The 15,622-nt window shown below is 42.8% G+C and overlaps 1 protein-coding gene across 2 annotated transcripts in view; it reads right to left on the bottom strand.

The window, feature by feature from the left end:
- Positions 1 to 904: 904 nt before the first annotated feature.
- The window catches only part of LOC108717696 (baculoviral IAP repeat-containing protein 1), a 31,868-nt gene continuing 17,150 nt past the window's right edge, over positions 905 to 15,622 (bottom strand). For both annotated transcript variants that reach the window (XM_041568708.1, XM_018264962.2), the window contains 3 exons: positions 14,644 to 14,730; positions 6,964 to 7,128; positions 905 to 1,529 (listed from right to left, as the gene is read on the bottom strand). In XM_041568708.1, coding sequence (XP_041424642.1) covers positions 1,165 to 1,529; positions 6,964 to 7,128; positions 14,644 to 14,730 — 617 coding nt within the window. In that variant the 3' untranslated portion in view covers positions 905 to 1,164. The remainder of the gene's footprint in view (positions 1,530 to 6,963; positions 7,129 to 14,643; positions 14,731 to 15,622) is intronic.

Below are 15,622 nucleotides of genomic sequence, written 5' to 3'. Positions count from 1 at the left end.
GGATGTGGGGAGTGCAGGGACATCTAGAAAGTGGTGAATGGAAAGTGAAAGCAATTTCCTGTCTGGGGCAGGCAATATATGACAGTTGAACATTTTAAATGCCTTTATAAAAGGTATGGGTGTTTGACTATAAAAAAAAAGTTGGGTATCCTGATTAATTTAAAAAGGATTTTATTATACAGATTTTTATGTCTGGGTGACAGGTCCCCTTGAAGGGCAGAGACACACGCTCAGATTCAGGGAGATTGTCGCCCGGCTTTAAATTGGCTCTTCTTCGGGGTGACCAATCTCCCCAAACTGCCTCCCGCCGGCTAGAAACGAAATCACAGGCTCTATAGCACTCTGAGCGCTTTGTTTTCTGAAGTTGCCCGAAGTTTTCTCGTGAGGCAACTTTGGATGACTTCGGAAAACGAATCGAACAGATTGCCATCCAGACAGCAATTTACATTCTAGCCAGTGGAAGGCAGTTCGGGTAGATTAGTCGCCCCAAAGAAGAGGAGATTTGTCGCTGGACTACTAATCTCCCCAAATCTGAGCATGTGTCTGCCCTAAAGGAAAAGGAAAGGTTTAGCTTTATAAGAAAGGTCTATATAAATACACCAGTTAACCCTCAAAGTAATGCTGCTCTGAGTCCTCTGTCAAAAGAAACACTGCATTTCTTTCCTTCTATTGTGTACACATGGGCTTCTGTATCAGACTTCCTGTTTTCAGCTTAAACCTCCATGGCTTGGGCTTGAGCATGCTCAGTTTGCTCATCTCCTCCTCCCTCCTCCTTTCCCTGCTGTAATATGAGCCATGAGCAAGCAGGGAGAGACTCAGGCAGGAAGCGATGTCACAGCAAGCTAATATGGCAGCTGCTATCCTAAATAAACAGAGAGCATCTAGAGCTATTTACTCAGGTATGGTAAAGCATTCTACAGAATAAATATTGTGGCTAATCTATTGGCAATAAACTGTTTTCCTTCTCCTTTAAAACCCAGATAAGTGTGCCAATGTAGATCTATTCAATAATGGGGATGTTCATGGAGGGACCTTTTTCCTTTTGTGTTGGTATAGATCAGATTCCATGCAGCTGCAGATGATAGCAAATAGCCAAGACTCGAACATTCCATTTGCAGCTTAAAAGGGCCTAGATTTGTTAGCAGTTAAAGAAAAAGTATGATTCTACTCCTTTATATTTGGTGGAAAAGGCAAGTACCACTGCCAGTGTATAGTTAGGCTTTTAGACTGAGGGTGCTTTTCCTTCATGGCATTAAACATATTTAAGTCCTCTTCATCCAGCAGCCACCCAAGCATCAGGGTCGTCGTCAGACTTGGCAGTCTGGATACACATTGTACAAAAGATGTAACGGTGGTCGGGTGAGACTTTATAGAGTGGGTGTACATCCGGTTTATATTCAGAAGGCTTAGCTCTGGCATGTTGTCTACTTTCTGGAAAAATGCTCTCCATCCAGATTCAGTGACATTGTTATTTATATCCAGCTCAAGCTGGCAAAGCTTTTTCAGGTAACCAGATTGCGCTGCACCTCCTGCGAAATACAAAATATACATAGTCTTTAGGTTGAAAAAAGACACGTCAATCAAGTTCAACCTTTTATGTAACCTGCTTATCTGCTAGTTGATCCAGAGGAAGGCAAAAAAACTCATCTGAAGCCTCTCCAATTTGCTTCAGAGGGGGAAGAAAATCTTTCCCGACTCCAAAGTCCCTGGATCAACTTGTACTATGAGCTATCTTCGATCACTTGCTCAAAAGCCATCCAATCCCTTTCTGCAAATTGCTGCCTGCTTACAACCATTTATAAAGGTGTTCTTAACCAGGGAAAGATAGCTGCTGTTTAGTTGCAATGGGTTGCAGAACTGGGTTATGTTACTCTATCAGCCTGTCAGCTCTTGCATATTCTGGGATGTTAAAGCATGTCTTATCATTCACGTTAAAAGCATCAGATTGGGACTGGGTACCTGTGTCTTGTGCTAATGTAACTGCTGCTGTGCCAGTGTTTGTTTGTGTGAATGTCTGTGCACCAATGTGAGTTGTCCTGGTGTGATTGTGTGTGAGTACTTGTGGCCCATCAGGGTGAATGTTTGTGTACCTTACACTAATTGTAAGAGTAGTTGTCTGAGTTCCGGTGGGACAATAAAGTATACTAGAGGAACATCAGTATGGTGAGATGGACTGGTGGGCCAATGACAAAGGTTACCTGATTGTTTAGCTTCACCTCTGTGTAAAAAAGAAAAAATGAGCTGAAATAATCCTATTCTTTACCTCCTTCAACGTTTGTGCTGCCGTGAGCTTTCCTGCATTTAATTCAACACCTTGTTAAATTGCAAAATAAAAATACTGTATAATAAAAGAAAACATAATTCAAAGCAACTTTTTCCAATAGAAATTTATTTAAAATGTCAGTGCTTTTAAAGTTATTTGTAAAACAATTGCTATTGAAAGCAGCATTTGATTAACTCCTGGTTATTACTTTTTAAACAATGTTGCAAAAGTCTTGGTTCCCCAGCAAAGACAGGTCTGTTAATCAGCTACTTTGTCTTACATTGTATCACCAGTCTGAGCCACCAGGATAATACAAAGGGACAGACAAGCACTGCTTTCAATAGCAATACATATACAAATAACTTAAAATCCATAGAACATTTTAAATTAACGTATATTGCAAAATTGCTTAGAATTGTGTTTTCTTTAATTAGGCAAAACAATAATTTTTGTGTTAGAATTCCATTTAAATGGGTTATTCACCTTTGAGTTACCTTAATGTATGATGTACAGAATGATATTCTGAGATAATTTGCAACCGGGTTTCATTTTTTATTATTTGTGATCCAAATTACCCTAGCAACTATGCATTGAATAGAAAGACGAGTAATAAAAAGTAGCAATAACAATAAATTTGTAACTTTAGACAGGGTCAGTGACCCCCCCCCCCCCATTTGAAAGAGTCAGAAGAAGGCACAAAATTAGAAAACTGGAGGAAAAAAAATAATGAAGACCAATTGAAAAGTTGCTTAGAATTAGCACACTAAAAGTTAAGTTAAAGGTGAATCAACCCCTTCAAAGACCCAGTGCATTTGTAGGTTTTGCCTTCTGCTGTCTGGCTACAAAATGTGTGCAAATTAATTAAAGTGATTGAGCTGCATTAGAAAACTGCATGTAAAGCTATTGCATAGGATGCTGAAGGGAAGTAATGAGACCAGATACTGTAGAGCCACAAGTTGATATTTTTTTTCCCTTTTTCAGAGATGCAATCCAATATCTAGCAAATTCAATTCTAAAAAATCTACAGGATACTTGTTTTACTGAAATCTTGGTGGGTTACATAGTTACATAGTTAAATTGGGTTGAAAAAAGACAAAGTCCATCAAGTTCAACCCCTCCAAATGAAAACCCAGCATCCATACACACACCCCTACCTACTTTTAATTAAAATTCTATATACCCATACCTATACTAACTATAGAGCTTAGTATCACAATAGCCTTTGATATTATGTCTGTCCAAAAAATCATCCAAGCCATTCTTAAAGGCATTAACTGAATCAGCATCACAACATCACCCGGCAGTGCATTCCACAACCTCACTGTCCTGACTGTCAAGAACCCCCTACGTTGCTTCAAATGAAAGTTCTTTTCTTCTAGTCTAAAGGGGTGGCCTCTGGTACGGTGATCCACTTTATGGGTAAAAAGGTCCCCTGCCATTTGTCTATAATGTCCTCTAATGTACTTGTAAAGTGTAATCATGTCCCCTCGCAAGCGCCTTTTTTCCAGAGAAAACAACCCCAACCTTGACAGTCTACCCTCATAATTTAAGTCTTCCGTCCCTCTAACCAATTTAGTTGCACTTAGTCTCTGCACTCTCTCCAGCTCATTTATATCCCTCTTAAGGACTGGAGTCCAAAACTGAACTGCATACTCCAGATGAGGCCTTACCAGGGACCTATAAAGAGGCAGAATTATGTTTTCATCCCTTGAGTTAATGCCATTTTTTATGCAAGACAGAACTTTATTTGCTTTAGTAGCCACAGAATGACACTGCCCAGAATTAGACAACGTGTTATCTACAAAGACCCCTAGATCCTTTTCATTTAAGGAAACTCCCAACACATTGCCATTTAGTGTATAACTTGCATTTATATTATTTTTGCCAAAGTGCATAACCTTGCATTTATCAACATTGAACCTCATTTTCCAGTTTGCTGCCCAGTTTTCCCGTTTAGACAGATCACTTTGCAAAGTGGCAGCATCCTGCATGGAACCTATAGTTCTGCACAATTTAGTATCATCTGCAAAAATAGAAACAGTACTTTCAATGCCCACCTCCAGGTCATTAATAAACAAGTTGAAAAGCAAGGGACCTAGTACAGAGCCCTGTGGTACTCCACTAACAACACTGGTCCAATTAGAAAATGTTCCATTTACCACCACTCTTTGTAGTCTATCTTTTAGCCAGTTCTCTATCCAGGTACAAATACTATGTTCCAGGCCAACATTCCTTAATTTAACCAGTAACCTTTTGTGTGGCACTGTATCAAATGCTTTAGCAAAGTCTAAGTAAATCACATCCACTGCCATCCCAGAATCGAGGTCTCTACTTACATTCTCGTAAAAAGAAATTAAGTTAGTCTGGCAAGATCTATTACGCATAAAACCATGCTGGCACAAACTCATAGTATTATGATTTGCTATGAAGTCCAGTATCTTATCCTTTATTAACCCTTCGAAAAGCTTTCCTAATACTGACGTCAGACTAACTGGCCTATAGTTTTGAGGCTGAGAACGGGATCCTTTTTTGAATAGAGGCACCACATTAGCAATTCGCCAGTCTCTCGGCACGATGCCAGATCTCAATGAATCCTGAAAAATTAAGTAAAGAGGTTTGGCAATCACAGAGCTAAGCTCGCTAATTACCCTGGGATGAATACCATCTGGCCCTGGACCTTTGTTAATCTTAACATGTTCAAGTTCTTTTGAATTTCTTCATGTGTGAACCATGCATCACTAGTTGTATTACTAGAATTGGGAGTGTTAAGAAGGAAACCTTCACTTACTGGTTCTTCATTTGTGTAGACAGATGAAAAATACGAGTTCAGAATCTGCGCTTTTATTTTGTTTTCATCAACCAGCTGACCCCCCTCTGATAGTAAGGGTCTCACCCCTTCCTGCTTCATTTTTTTACTATTGACATATTTAAAAAATAATTTTGGATTTTTTTTACTGCTTGCTGCAATATCCTTTTCCATAGCAATTTTAGCTTGCCTTATAGCTTCTTTGCATGATTTATTGGCCTCCTTGTACCTTGTAAATGTTTCGGCTGTACCAGCTAACTTGAAAGCCTTAAAAGCACGTCTTTTCTTACCCACCTCAACACCAACGCTTCTATTGAACCAAAAAGGTTTTGCTTTGCAACGACGTTCCTTGCTTACAAGTGGAATATACTGACAAGTATATTTATTAAGCAGCATTTTAAAGACTTCCCATTTTTGTTCCGTGTTTAACCCTGTGAAAAGCATTTCCCACTTAATATGTTGCAGAGATGCCCTTATACTGTCAAAGTTTGCACGTCTGAAATTTAGTGTTTTAGTTACTCCCTTATAGAATTGCTTCTGCAACAGAATCTCAAAGGAGACCATGTTATGATCACTATTCCCTAAATGCTCACCCACACAAATGTTAGAGATGAGTTCAGTATTGTTAGTTATTACAAGGTCCAAAAGAGAGTTATTCCTAGTAGGTTCTTGAACGAGCTGGAATAAAAAGTTGCCATTCAGCATATTTACAAACCTACTAGCTTTTTCTGTCTTAGCAACCCCATTACCCCAGTCAATGTCTGGATAATTGAAGTCACCCATAGCAACAACTTGACCCAGCTGTGAAGCCGCTTGTATCTGCAAGAGTAGCTGGGCTTCATACTCGACACTTATACGAGGTGGTTTATAGCATACACCAATGATAATTCTTTTTGATACCTTTTGCCCAGTCGAAATCTCTACCCAGAGTGATTCTACTATTGCTTTGTTAGGGCTTTATATTGCTTCGGGGTCTATAAATCTCTCTCTATTAAAGCACTATGTAAGAAAAACTGAGTGGGCAAAAGTGGGAATCTTGGAGGCCAATTGTGTAGTAGGTTGCACTAACCCTGGCAGTAAAGTTTTTTGATGGCTGATATAACAAAGCATTGGCTCTAACTCATAGCCCAGAGATCTGTATAGTCAGAACAAGTAGAAATGACACCATGGGGCAAATTCACTAAAGCGCGAAGCGACTAACGCTAGCCTACTCTAGAGCTACCTCGCACCCTTATGCCAGGCGAAGTTGCGCTATGGTGAAGGGACGTAACTACGTTAATTCACTAACTTGCGCATTTTACTGAACGTTACCTCTTGCGCCAGACTTGCCTTTGCCACCTCAGACCAGGCAAAGTGCAACAGAGTAGATAGGGATTGCTTCAAAAAAAAGTTGACATTTTTTCTAAGTCCCAAAAAACGCTGGCGTCTTTTACTTTTTAAAGGGTGATAGGCTGAAAAAGATCGTAAATGTTTTTGGGGTACCCTCCTTCCCCCCTACATTACCTAACATATGGCACATAAACTATACAGTGGGCACATGTATAGGGCAAAATAACAATTTTATTTTATGACGCTTTCCCTGGACTTGTGTAGTGTAATGTATTTGCTGCTACATATACGTCCATTGTACTTTAATTTGGCGCCGTAAGCAAATTAGGCATCGATATCGTAACTTCGCTTTGCTTGATGAATTAACGCTAGTGAAACTTCTCTACCTTTCGCCTCCCTGAGCGCAACTTTGGATTTTAGTGAATTAGCGGCGCCCTGGCGAAGTGCAGCAAAGGCGTCGCTAGCATATTTTCGGCGCTTACTGAATTCGCCCCTATGTGGGAGTAGCAGCAAGAAACAGAGGTGCATCTGTGGTGTTTATATAATGGAATGTGGTTATACATACCTAACTCTTCAATGCTTTCATCATTTAGAATTTTGGACATAGTGAGATGTTGGAGGTTTGGATAATTGTGTAACTGCCCTATCAGAAGGTTTGCGGCTTTAACCATCCCATCCCCTTCTGGTAAAAATAGCTTCTCCAGGTGAACCAGGGAACCCAGAGCACAGACTGTTGAAAAAAAAAAAACATTTATTTGAATTATTTAAATGATGTGCTTCTTATAATCTATACTTTAAATTGTCCTTTACTATCACGCACTGGAATTTAGGGTTGATTGATTAGGTCGCCAAATGAGCGGTCATTTTGAATGATTGATTTGGACTGATCTGATCTTTGGCCCCAGGCCTATGATCCAATCACATGGGGGCCTGTGCAGGCTCATCGGAGGGAGAGTATCACACACACATGTCAATGCAGCCCTTACATGATATTCAGTCAGACTGATTGATATCGGGACAAGCCATTAGGGATGTAGTGAACGTCGGGAAAAAAGTTTGCGAACATATTCGCGAACTTGCGTCAAAAATGCGAACGGTTCGCGAACGTCGCGAACCCCATAGACTTCAATGGGAAGGCGAATTTTAAAAGCTAGAAAAGACATTTCTGGCCAGAAAAATGATTTTAAAGTTGTTTAAAGGGTGCAACGACCTGGACAGTGCCATGCCAGAGGGGGATCAAGGGCAAATATGTTTCTAAAAAATCCATTGTTGACACAGCGCTGCGTTTTGTGCTGTAAAGGGCAGAAATCACACTACATTTCTAAACCTGTGTAATAAAATGCTTTAAAACGTCCGGCGTCTACATGCCAATCAAGTCGTGTAAAGGTTACAGCCTGTTCACACGCAAAGACGAAACGCGGCGCTTACTGCAACGCAAAAAAACGCAAAGAGCTTTAATGAATGATAGTTGTTAATTACTAGTTGAGCTTGTCACCTCCAGGATGTTCGTCCTGTTGGTGGCAATATTTCTGTAGTGGTGTGTTTAGCAGTCACCGTGCTTGTGCGCACGTGCACGGTCAGGCAGAGGTAATTCAATGTACAGTGAAGTGAACCAAAAAACACTGATTCTGCAGTGTGGGCCCAGTTTTGGTCTACTTTATTGATCACCTGCGGTGACCATAAAAGATGCGATTTTGCCACTGTTGCAGAACCCTGAAAAATTAGGCATGTGTACTTTCCTGAAAAATTATGTTTTTTTTGTCGCAGCCACTGAACCAGAAGGCCAGAAACAATATGCCATATAAATGCTGAAAATATTAATTTTTTTTTGTCGCAGCCACTGCAGCACAGAGGCCAGAAAAAATATGCCATATAAATGCTGAAAATATTCATTTTTTTTGTCACAGCCACTGAAGCACAGAGGCCAGAAAAAATATGCCATATAAATGCTGAAAATATTCATTTATTTTTGTCGCAGCCACTGAAGCACAGAGGCCAGAAAAACTCAGGATTTACCTGGATTCAAATTAAACCAGTAGGGTTTGCACCCTAGTTTGTAACGGTGGTGGAGGGAGGAGGACGCTAAAGGACAGCTGTGTGTGGAGTCATGAGGCGTGCAGAGAAGGACAGCTGCATGGGGAGTCAGAAACTCAGAACAAGTCTTCCGGCGTGCAGTAACCCTCCGAGATCCACCCCTCATTCATTTTAATAAAGGTCAGGTAATCCACACTTTTGTGACCTAGGCGAGTTCTCTTCTCAGTTACAATCCCTCCTGCTGCACTGAAGGTCCTTTCTGAGAGGACACTTGAGGCGGGGCAAGACAAGAGTTTCATGGCAAATTGTGACAGCTCTGGCCACAGATCAAGCCTGCGCACCCAGTAGTCCAGGGGTTCATCGCTCCTCAGAGTGTCGATATCTGCAGTTAATGCCAGGTAGTCCGCTACCTGCCGGTCGAGGCGTTCTTTGAGGGTGAATCCAGAAGGGTTCTGGCGCTGCCTTGGACAAAAAAACATTTGCATGTCTGACGTTACAGAGTGGCCAAAGTGCTTTGTCCTTGCAGGTGCGCTCGTGGCAGGATTACTGGCACCTCTGCCCCTGGAATGTTGATGAGTTCCTGAAGTGACATCACCCTTAAAAGCATTGTACAACATGTTTTGCAGGCTGGTTTGTAAATGCAGCATCCTTTCAGACTTGTGGTATGTTGGTAACATTTCTGCCACTTTATGCTTGTACCGAGGGTCTAGTAGAGTCGCGACCCAGTACAGGTCCTTCTCCTTAAGCCTCTTGATACGGGGGTCCTTCAACAGGCATGACAGCATGAAAGACCCCATTCTCACAAGGTTGGATGCAGAGGTATCCATCTCCGCTTCCTCGTTATCAAGGACTGCATCATCCACGGTCTCCTCCCCCCAGCCACGTACAAGACCAGGGGTCCCCAAAAGGTCACCACTAGCCCCCTGTGAAGCCTGCTCCTGTTGGTCCTCCTCCTCCACAAAGCCACCTTCCTCCTCTGACTCCACTTCTGACACCTCTCCCTGCGTTGCAGCAGGTGCCTGGGTTCGTTCTGGTGATTCCGACCAGAAATCGTGCGCTTCCTGCTCCTCGTCACGCTGGTCTACAGCCTCATCTGTCACTCGTCGCACGGCACGCTCCAGGAAGAAAGAAAAGGGTATTAGGTCGCTGATGGTGCCTTCGGTGCGACTGACCATATTTGTAACCTCTTCAAAAGGGCGCATGAGCCTGCAGGCATCGCGCATAAGCACCCAGTAACGGGGGAAAAAAATCCCCAGCTCTGCAGATCCAGTCCAAACAGGTATTCGTTGACGGCTCTTTGTTGTTGCAGCAGACGTTCCAACATGAGGAGTGTTGAATTCCAGCGAGTCTGGCTGTCGCAAATCAAACGCCTGACTGGCATGTTGTACCGCTGCTGAATGTCAGCAAGGCGTGCCATGGCTGTATAGGAACGTCTGAAATGGGCCGACACCTTCCTGGACTGCCTGAGAACGTCCTGGAATCCTGGGTACTTTGAGACAAAACGTTGGACTATTAAATTCAGAACATGTGCCATGCAGGGCACATGTGTTAAATTGCCCAGTCTCAGTGCTGCCAACAGATTGCTTCCATTGTCACACACCACTTTTCCGATCTTCAGTTGGTGTGGGGTCAGCCACCGATCGGCCTGTGACTGCAGAGATGACAGGAGTACAGATCCGGTATGGTTTCTGCTTTCCAGGCACGTCATCCCCAAGACAGCATGACAACGGCGTACCTGGCACGTCGAATAGCCTAGGGGGAGCTGGGGGTGCACAGGTGTGGAGGAGGAGGACCCAGCACCAGAGGACGAAGAAGAGGAAGAAGACGAGGTAGAGAGCGAAGGAGGAGTAGAGGTGGTGGCAGAACCGCGTGCAATCCGTGGCGGTGACACCAACTCCACTGTCGTTGTTGAGCCACACATTCCCTGCTTCCCAGCCATTACCAAGTTCACCCAGTGGGCAGTGTAGGTGACATACCTGCCCTGACCATGCTTGGAGGACCATGCGTCAGTAGTCATATGGACCTTTGGCCCAACACTAAGTGACAGAGATGCGGTGACTTGGCTCTGCACATGGTGGTACAGGTGTGGTATTCCCTTTTTTGAAAAAAAATTGCGTCTGGGTACCTTCCACTGCGGTGTCCCAATTGCTACAAATTTGCGGAAGGCCTCAGAGTCCACCAGCTGGTATGGTAAAAGCTGGCGGGCTAAGAGTGCAGACAAGCCAGCTGTCAGACGCCGGGCAAGGGGGTGACTCGCAGACATTGTCTTCTTACGCTCAAACATGGCCCTCACAGAAACTTGGCTGGGGGCAGATGACTGGGAATGGGAACTGGTGGTCAAGGTGGAAGGCGGAGTGGAGGGTGGTTCAGACGGGTCAAGGACAGCAGAGGTAGAGCAGTAAGATGCTGGACCAGAAGGAGGGTGGCTTTTAGTTTGCCTGTTGCCTTTGAGGTGTTGCTCCCAAAGTGCTTTGTGCTTGCCGTTCATGTGCCTTCGCATAGAAGTTGTACCTATGTGGCTGTTGGGCTTCCCAAGACTCAGTTTCTGACTGCACTCATTGCAAATTACAACGCTTTTGTCAGAGGCACACACATTAAAAAAATCCCACACTGCTGACCTTTTTGAAGCTGGCAATCTGGCGGTAACAGTAGAAGTTGGCGGCGTTGTCGGCAATGGCGGGTGCGTTGGCCGGCTGACCACAGGTGCCGATACATGTTGTTGCCCTACTGTTCCCTGCGAGCTGTCCTCCCTGCTTCTTCCAAGTCTTATTCTCCTCCTGCCTCTCTGACTCTCCGTCTCTCCATCTGAACTATCCTCCTCTTGCTCTCTTCTACTGGGCACCCACAAAACATCAATCTCCTCATCATCATTCTCCTCAGATGCATCAATTTCTTCTGACAGCTCACAGAAGGAAGCAGCAGCGGGGACCTCCTCATCACTCATTATGTCCATCTCTGTTGTGTTCTTTGCCAGAATTAAATCTGGTGTAACGTCCTCATCTCCTTCATCTTCTTCTGCCAATAATGGTTGCGCATCACTCAGTTCAAGAAACTCATGTGAAAATAACTCCTCTGACTCCAGTGAAGAAGGGGCGCCGGTGGTGGAGGAAGTGTTACGTGGGGTGGCCATAGCAGTGGAGGATGAGGATGTTGTGGTAAAGTTAGAAACGGTAGAGGATGGGGTGTGCTGTGTAAGCCAGTCAACTACCTCTTCAGCATTTTGGGAGTTCAGGGTCATTGCCTTTTTAAAACTGGGCAATTTCCTAGGGCCACAGGATAGCATAGCAGCACGACCCCTAGTGCCTCTGCGTGGCGGCCTGCCTTTGCCTGGCATTATTTTTAAAACAACAACAACAACAACAACTCAGGTGGTGTTTCTGGAGACGGTATTATTATTGATATTTAGACAGAATGTGAACAAGCTCACACAGCTAGATGGCCGTTGTTTGAAAATGAAGAACACACTGGGCAAACAATGCCTACAAGGTCAACGTATACACTACTACAGCAGTGGATACGGAATATATTATTGCTGCTTGAAAAACATCACTCAGGCGGTGTTTCTGGAGACGGTATTATTATTGATATTTAGACAGAATGTGAAAAAGCTCACACAGCTAGATGGCCGTTGTTTGAAAATGAAGAACACACTGGGCAAACAATGCCTACAAGGTCAACGTATACACTACTACAGCAGTGGATACGGAATATATTATTGCTGCTTGAAAAACGTCACTCAGGCGGTGTTTCTGGAGACGGTATTATTATTGATATTTAGACAGAATGTGAAAAAGCTCACACAGCTAGATGGCCGTTGTTTGAAAATGAAGAACACACTGGGCAAACAATGCCTACAAGGTCAACGTTTACACTACTACAGCAGTGGATACGGAATATATTATTGCTGCTTGAAAAACGTCACTCAGGCGGTGTTTCTGGAGACGGTATTATTATTGATATTTAGACAGAATGTGAAAAAGCTCACACAGCTAGATGGCCGTTGTTTGAAAATGAAGAACACACTGGGCAAACAATGCCTACAAGGTCAACGTATACACTACTACAGCAGTGGATACGGAATATATTATTGCTGCTTGAAAACGTCACTCAGGTGGTGTTTCTGGAGACGGTATTATTATTGATATTTAGACAGAATGTGAACAAGCTCACACAGCTAGATGGCCGTTGTTTGAAAATGAAGAACACACTGGGCAAACAAATTGAAACAATGCCTGCAAGGTCAACGTATACACTACTACAGCAGTGGATACGGAATATATTATTGCTGCTTGAAAAACGTCACTCAGGTGGTGTTTCTGGAGACGGTATTATTATTGATATTTAGACAGAATGTGAACAAGCTCACACAGCTAGATGGCCGTTGTTTGAAAATGAAGAACACACTGGGCAAACAAATTGAAACAATGCCTGCAAGGTCAACGTATACACTACTACAGCAGTGGATACGGAATATATTATTGCTGCTTGAAAAACGTCACTCAGGTGGTGTTATTATTGATATTTAGACAAAATGTGAAAAAGCTCACACAGCTAGATGGCCGTTGTTTGAAGAACACACTGGGCAAATAATGCCTGCAAGTGCACTACTATTGGTGCACTACTATGAAGAACAGCAAACAGCACTGTACACGTTAAAGAACAGTAAGATAAGTAAAATAAAAAAAAATTATATGTATATTAAAAAAAAAAAAAATTCTCGGGTTGGTGCTGCTGAACTACTAGGAGCAGCACAGTAGCACACCAGTCCCACTCCCCAACACTGCTAGACTAATAGCACTGGGCTCTTATAGTAGCAACTAGCAAAGTAAAAAAACAAAAAAGAAAATAAAAGCAGTCCTTACAAGGACTATTGGGTTATTACAGCAGTCAGCAGATGAGATCAGAAGAGATCAGTGCCCACAGCAGGCAGCTACATACAGAGCACTGCAGTAGAAGGTAGATTACTAGCCAGCAAAGCTACCTAACCTAAAATGTCCCTCAAATCCCTGCAGACTTCTGTCCCTCCAATACAGAGCAGTATCAAGTAGATTACTAGCCAGCAAACTTACTATCAACTGTCCCTCAAATCAGTGAAATCACTAACAGCTCTCTCCCTACACTAGCTCTTCCAAGCACACACAGGCAGAAAAAACGCTGCAGGGCTTCAGTTTATATATGGAAGGGGAGTGGTCCAGGGGGTGTGGGGGTGGTCCAGGAGGGAGAGCTTCCTGATTGGCTGCCATGTATCTGCTGGTCTGGGGTGAGAGGGCAAAAAAAAGCGCCAGGTAAGGCAAACCCAAAATGGCGAACGTCGCGCAACGTTCGCGAACATTCGGCGAGCGCGAACACCCGATGTTCGCGCGAACAAGTTCGCCGGCGAACAGCCCGCGACATCCCTACAAGCCATATGAGGTGGCAGCTTGACTTTTGTGCACTGTGCATTGGCTAATAAGCTGCCGACTTGTCAAATTGGGGTTTAGTTGGTAGGCACTATTGGTCATGTATGGCCAGCTTTAGTGTGAGCCACGCTACAGTTTATCCTAATGCAGTGTGAGCCACTAAATGTGACGTGTCCAAACAAACTGATTTTTCCTAGATATGGCCACCTTGAGGTTGGCAATATTAGACTGATCCGATTGTTTGGCGCTCTGCTAAAAAAATCAGATCACACTGACGGGATGCAAGCAGTTGGGGCAAGGACCGCATCAACAAGCCAATGTGCTTCAATAGGATTTTTAAATCTGCCCAGTTTTCAGCCAGATATCAGGTAGGCTTGTCTAAGTTCCCCATACGTGGGCCGATAAGCTGCTGACAAGGTCTGACTGCTGCTTTTATAGACCTATGTATTTAAAGGGCATGTATACCCTACATTTTCCCAACAATTATATAAGTTGGGCACATCTCCCCCACCCGAACTGCATAATTTTTACTGTATACATCCCCTCTGTTTGCCAGCTCCATCACTTTTTTCTAAAACAAATTACATTTTCCCAGTGGTCATATTCCCTCACATTTTCAGTGACTTTTACATCTGCAAACAGCACATGTGCGCTGTAAAATTCACAAAATCAAGAATGATTTACTTTGACAAAAAGTCCTGCTTGGATCGAGCACTGTAATGATTAAGGGAGCAAGCATTTATAGTATAAAAACAGAACAGGCCAGTATGAATATTTATTAGAAAGATTTGAAAGCAGGTGATATGCTTTACCCAATGTTTCTGCGACATCCGAGGATAGGATTTTTTGACTTTTCAAGTTCAGAACTTTCAGTGATTTAAAATATGCCATTGTTTGTGCTGCCAGGAAAGAACAAAGTGAAAAACAATTCATTAAATGAGAAACTGGCATACAGTAATTCAGTCTCAATGAGAATATCATTAGCTGTGGAACATTCCTTACAGAATGGGAATCTTATAGGTGGTCATCTATCTTAAAAGGGTGGAACTATCACAAAAATTAGAATTCAATATAGGTTTCACCATACGTAAATAAGAAACATTCTAAAGATAACCAATTAAAAATGATGTGCTTCATTCTCTCCTTATGCAGGAGTCAGAAGAGTTTAATTGTCAGTTAGGTCTAATACAGCCTTTGGGGGGGGGGGGGTTCTTTATTTGTCTAGAAGATGTATTAGAGCTCACTCTTAAAATCCCCAGAAATCTTGTCTCTTTACATGTAGGATTTGTGCCAAGGTCAGTCATTATATTATGCTGGAATTAGTTATTTCAGTGAGCGCTGATACATTTGCTAGGAATGGGATCCTCCCTAAAAGATACCTGACTCTGAGTCCTGAATGAAATTAAGAGTGACAGTTGTTGAGAGAGGGATAGTAAACAGTAACTTGATACCTATTTCAGAAATGGTACAGAGTTTAGAATGTATTATATGCAGAAAATTTCTTCAGCATGATTAAGCTTATATCAAATTTTCATTGTTCAGTATAAAAATAAAAAGTGGGTAAATAGATAGGCTGTGCAAAATAAAAAATGTTTCTAATATAGTTAGTTAGGCAAAAATGTAATGTATAAAGGCTGGAGTGACTGGATGTCTAACATAATAGCCAGAACACGACTTCCTGCTTTTCAGCTCTCTTGCTTTCCACTGATTGGTTACCCTGGTGACCAGGCAGTAACCAATCAGTGACTTGAGGGGGGGCACATGGTTCATATCTGTTGCTTTTGAATCTGA

Source organism: Xenopus laevis, chromosome 1L, assembly GCF_017654675.1.
Source record: "Xenopus laevis strain J_2021 chromosome 1L, Xenopus_laevis_v10.1, whole genome shotgun sequence".
NCBI classification, from domain to species: domain Eukaryota; kingdom Metazoa; phylum Chordata; class Amphibia; order Anura; family Pipidae; genus Xenopus; species Xenopus laevis.
The sequence above is the reverse complement of the archived record's forward strand: the minus strand, read 5'-3'. Positions and strand labels throughout refer to the sequence as shown.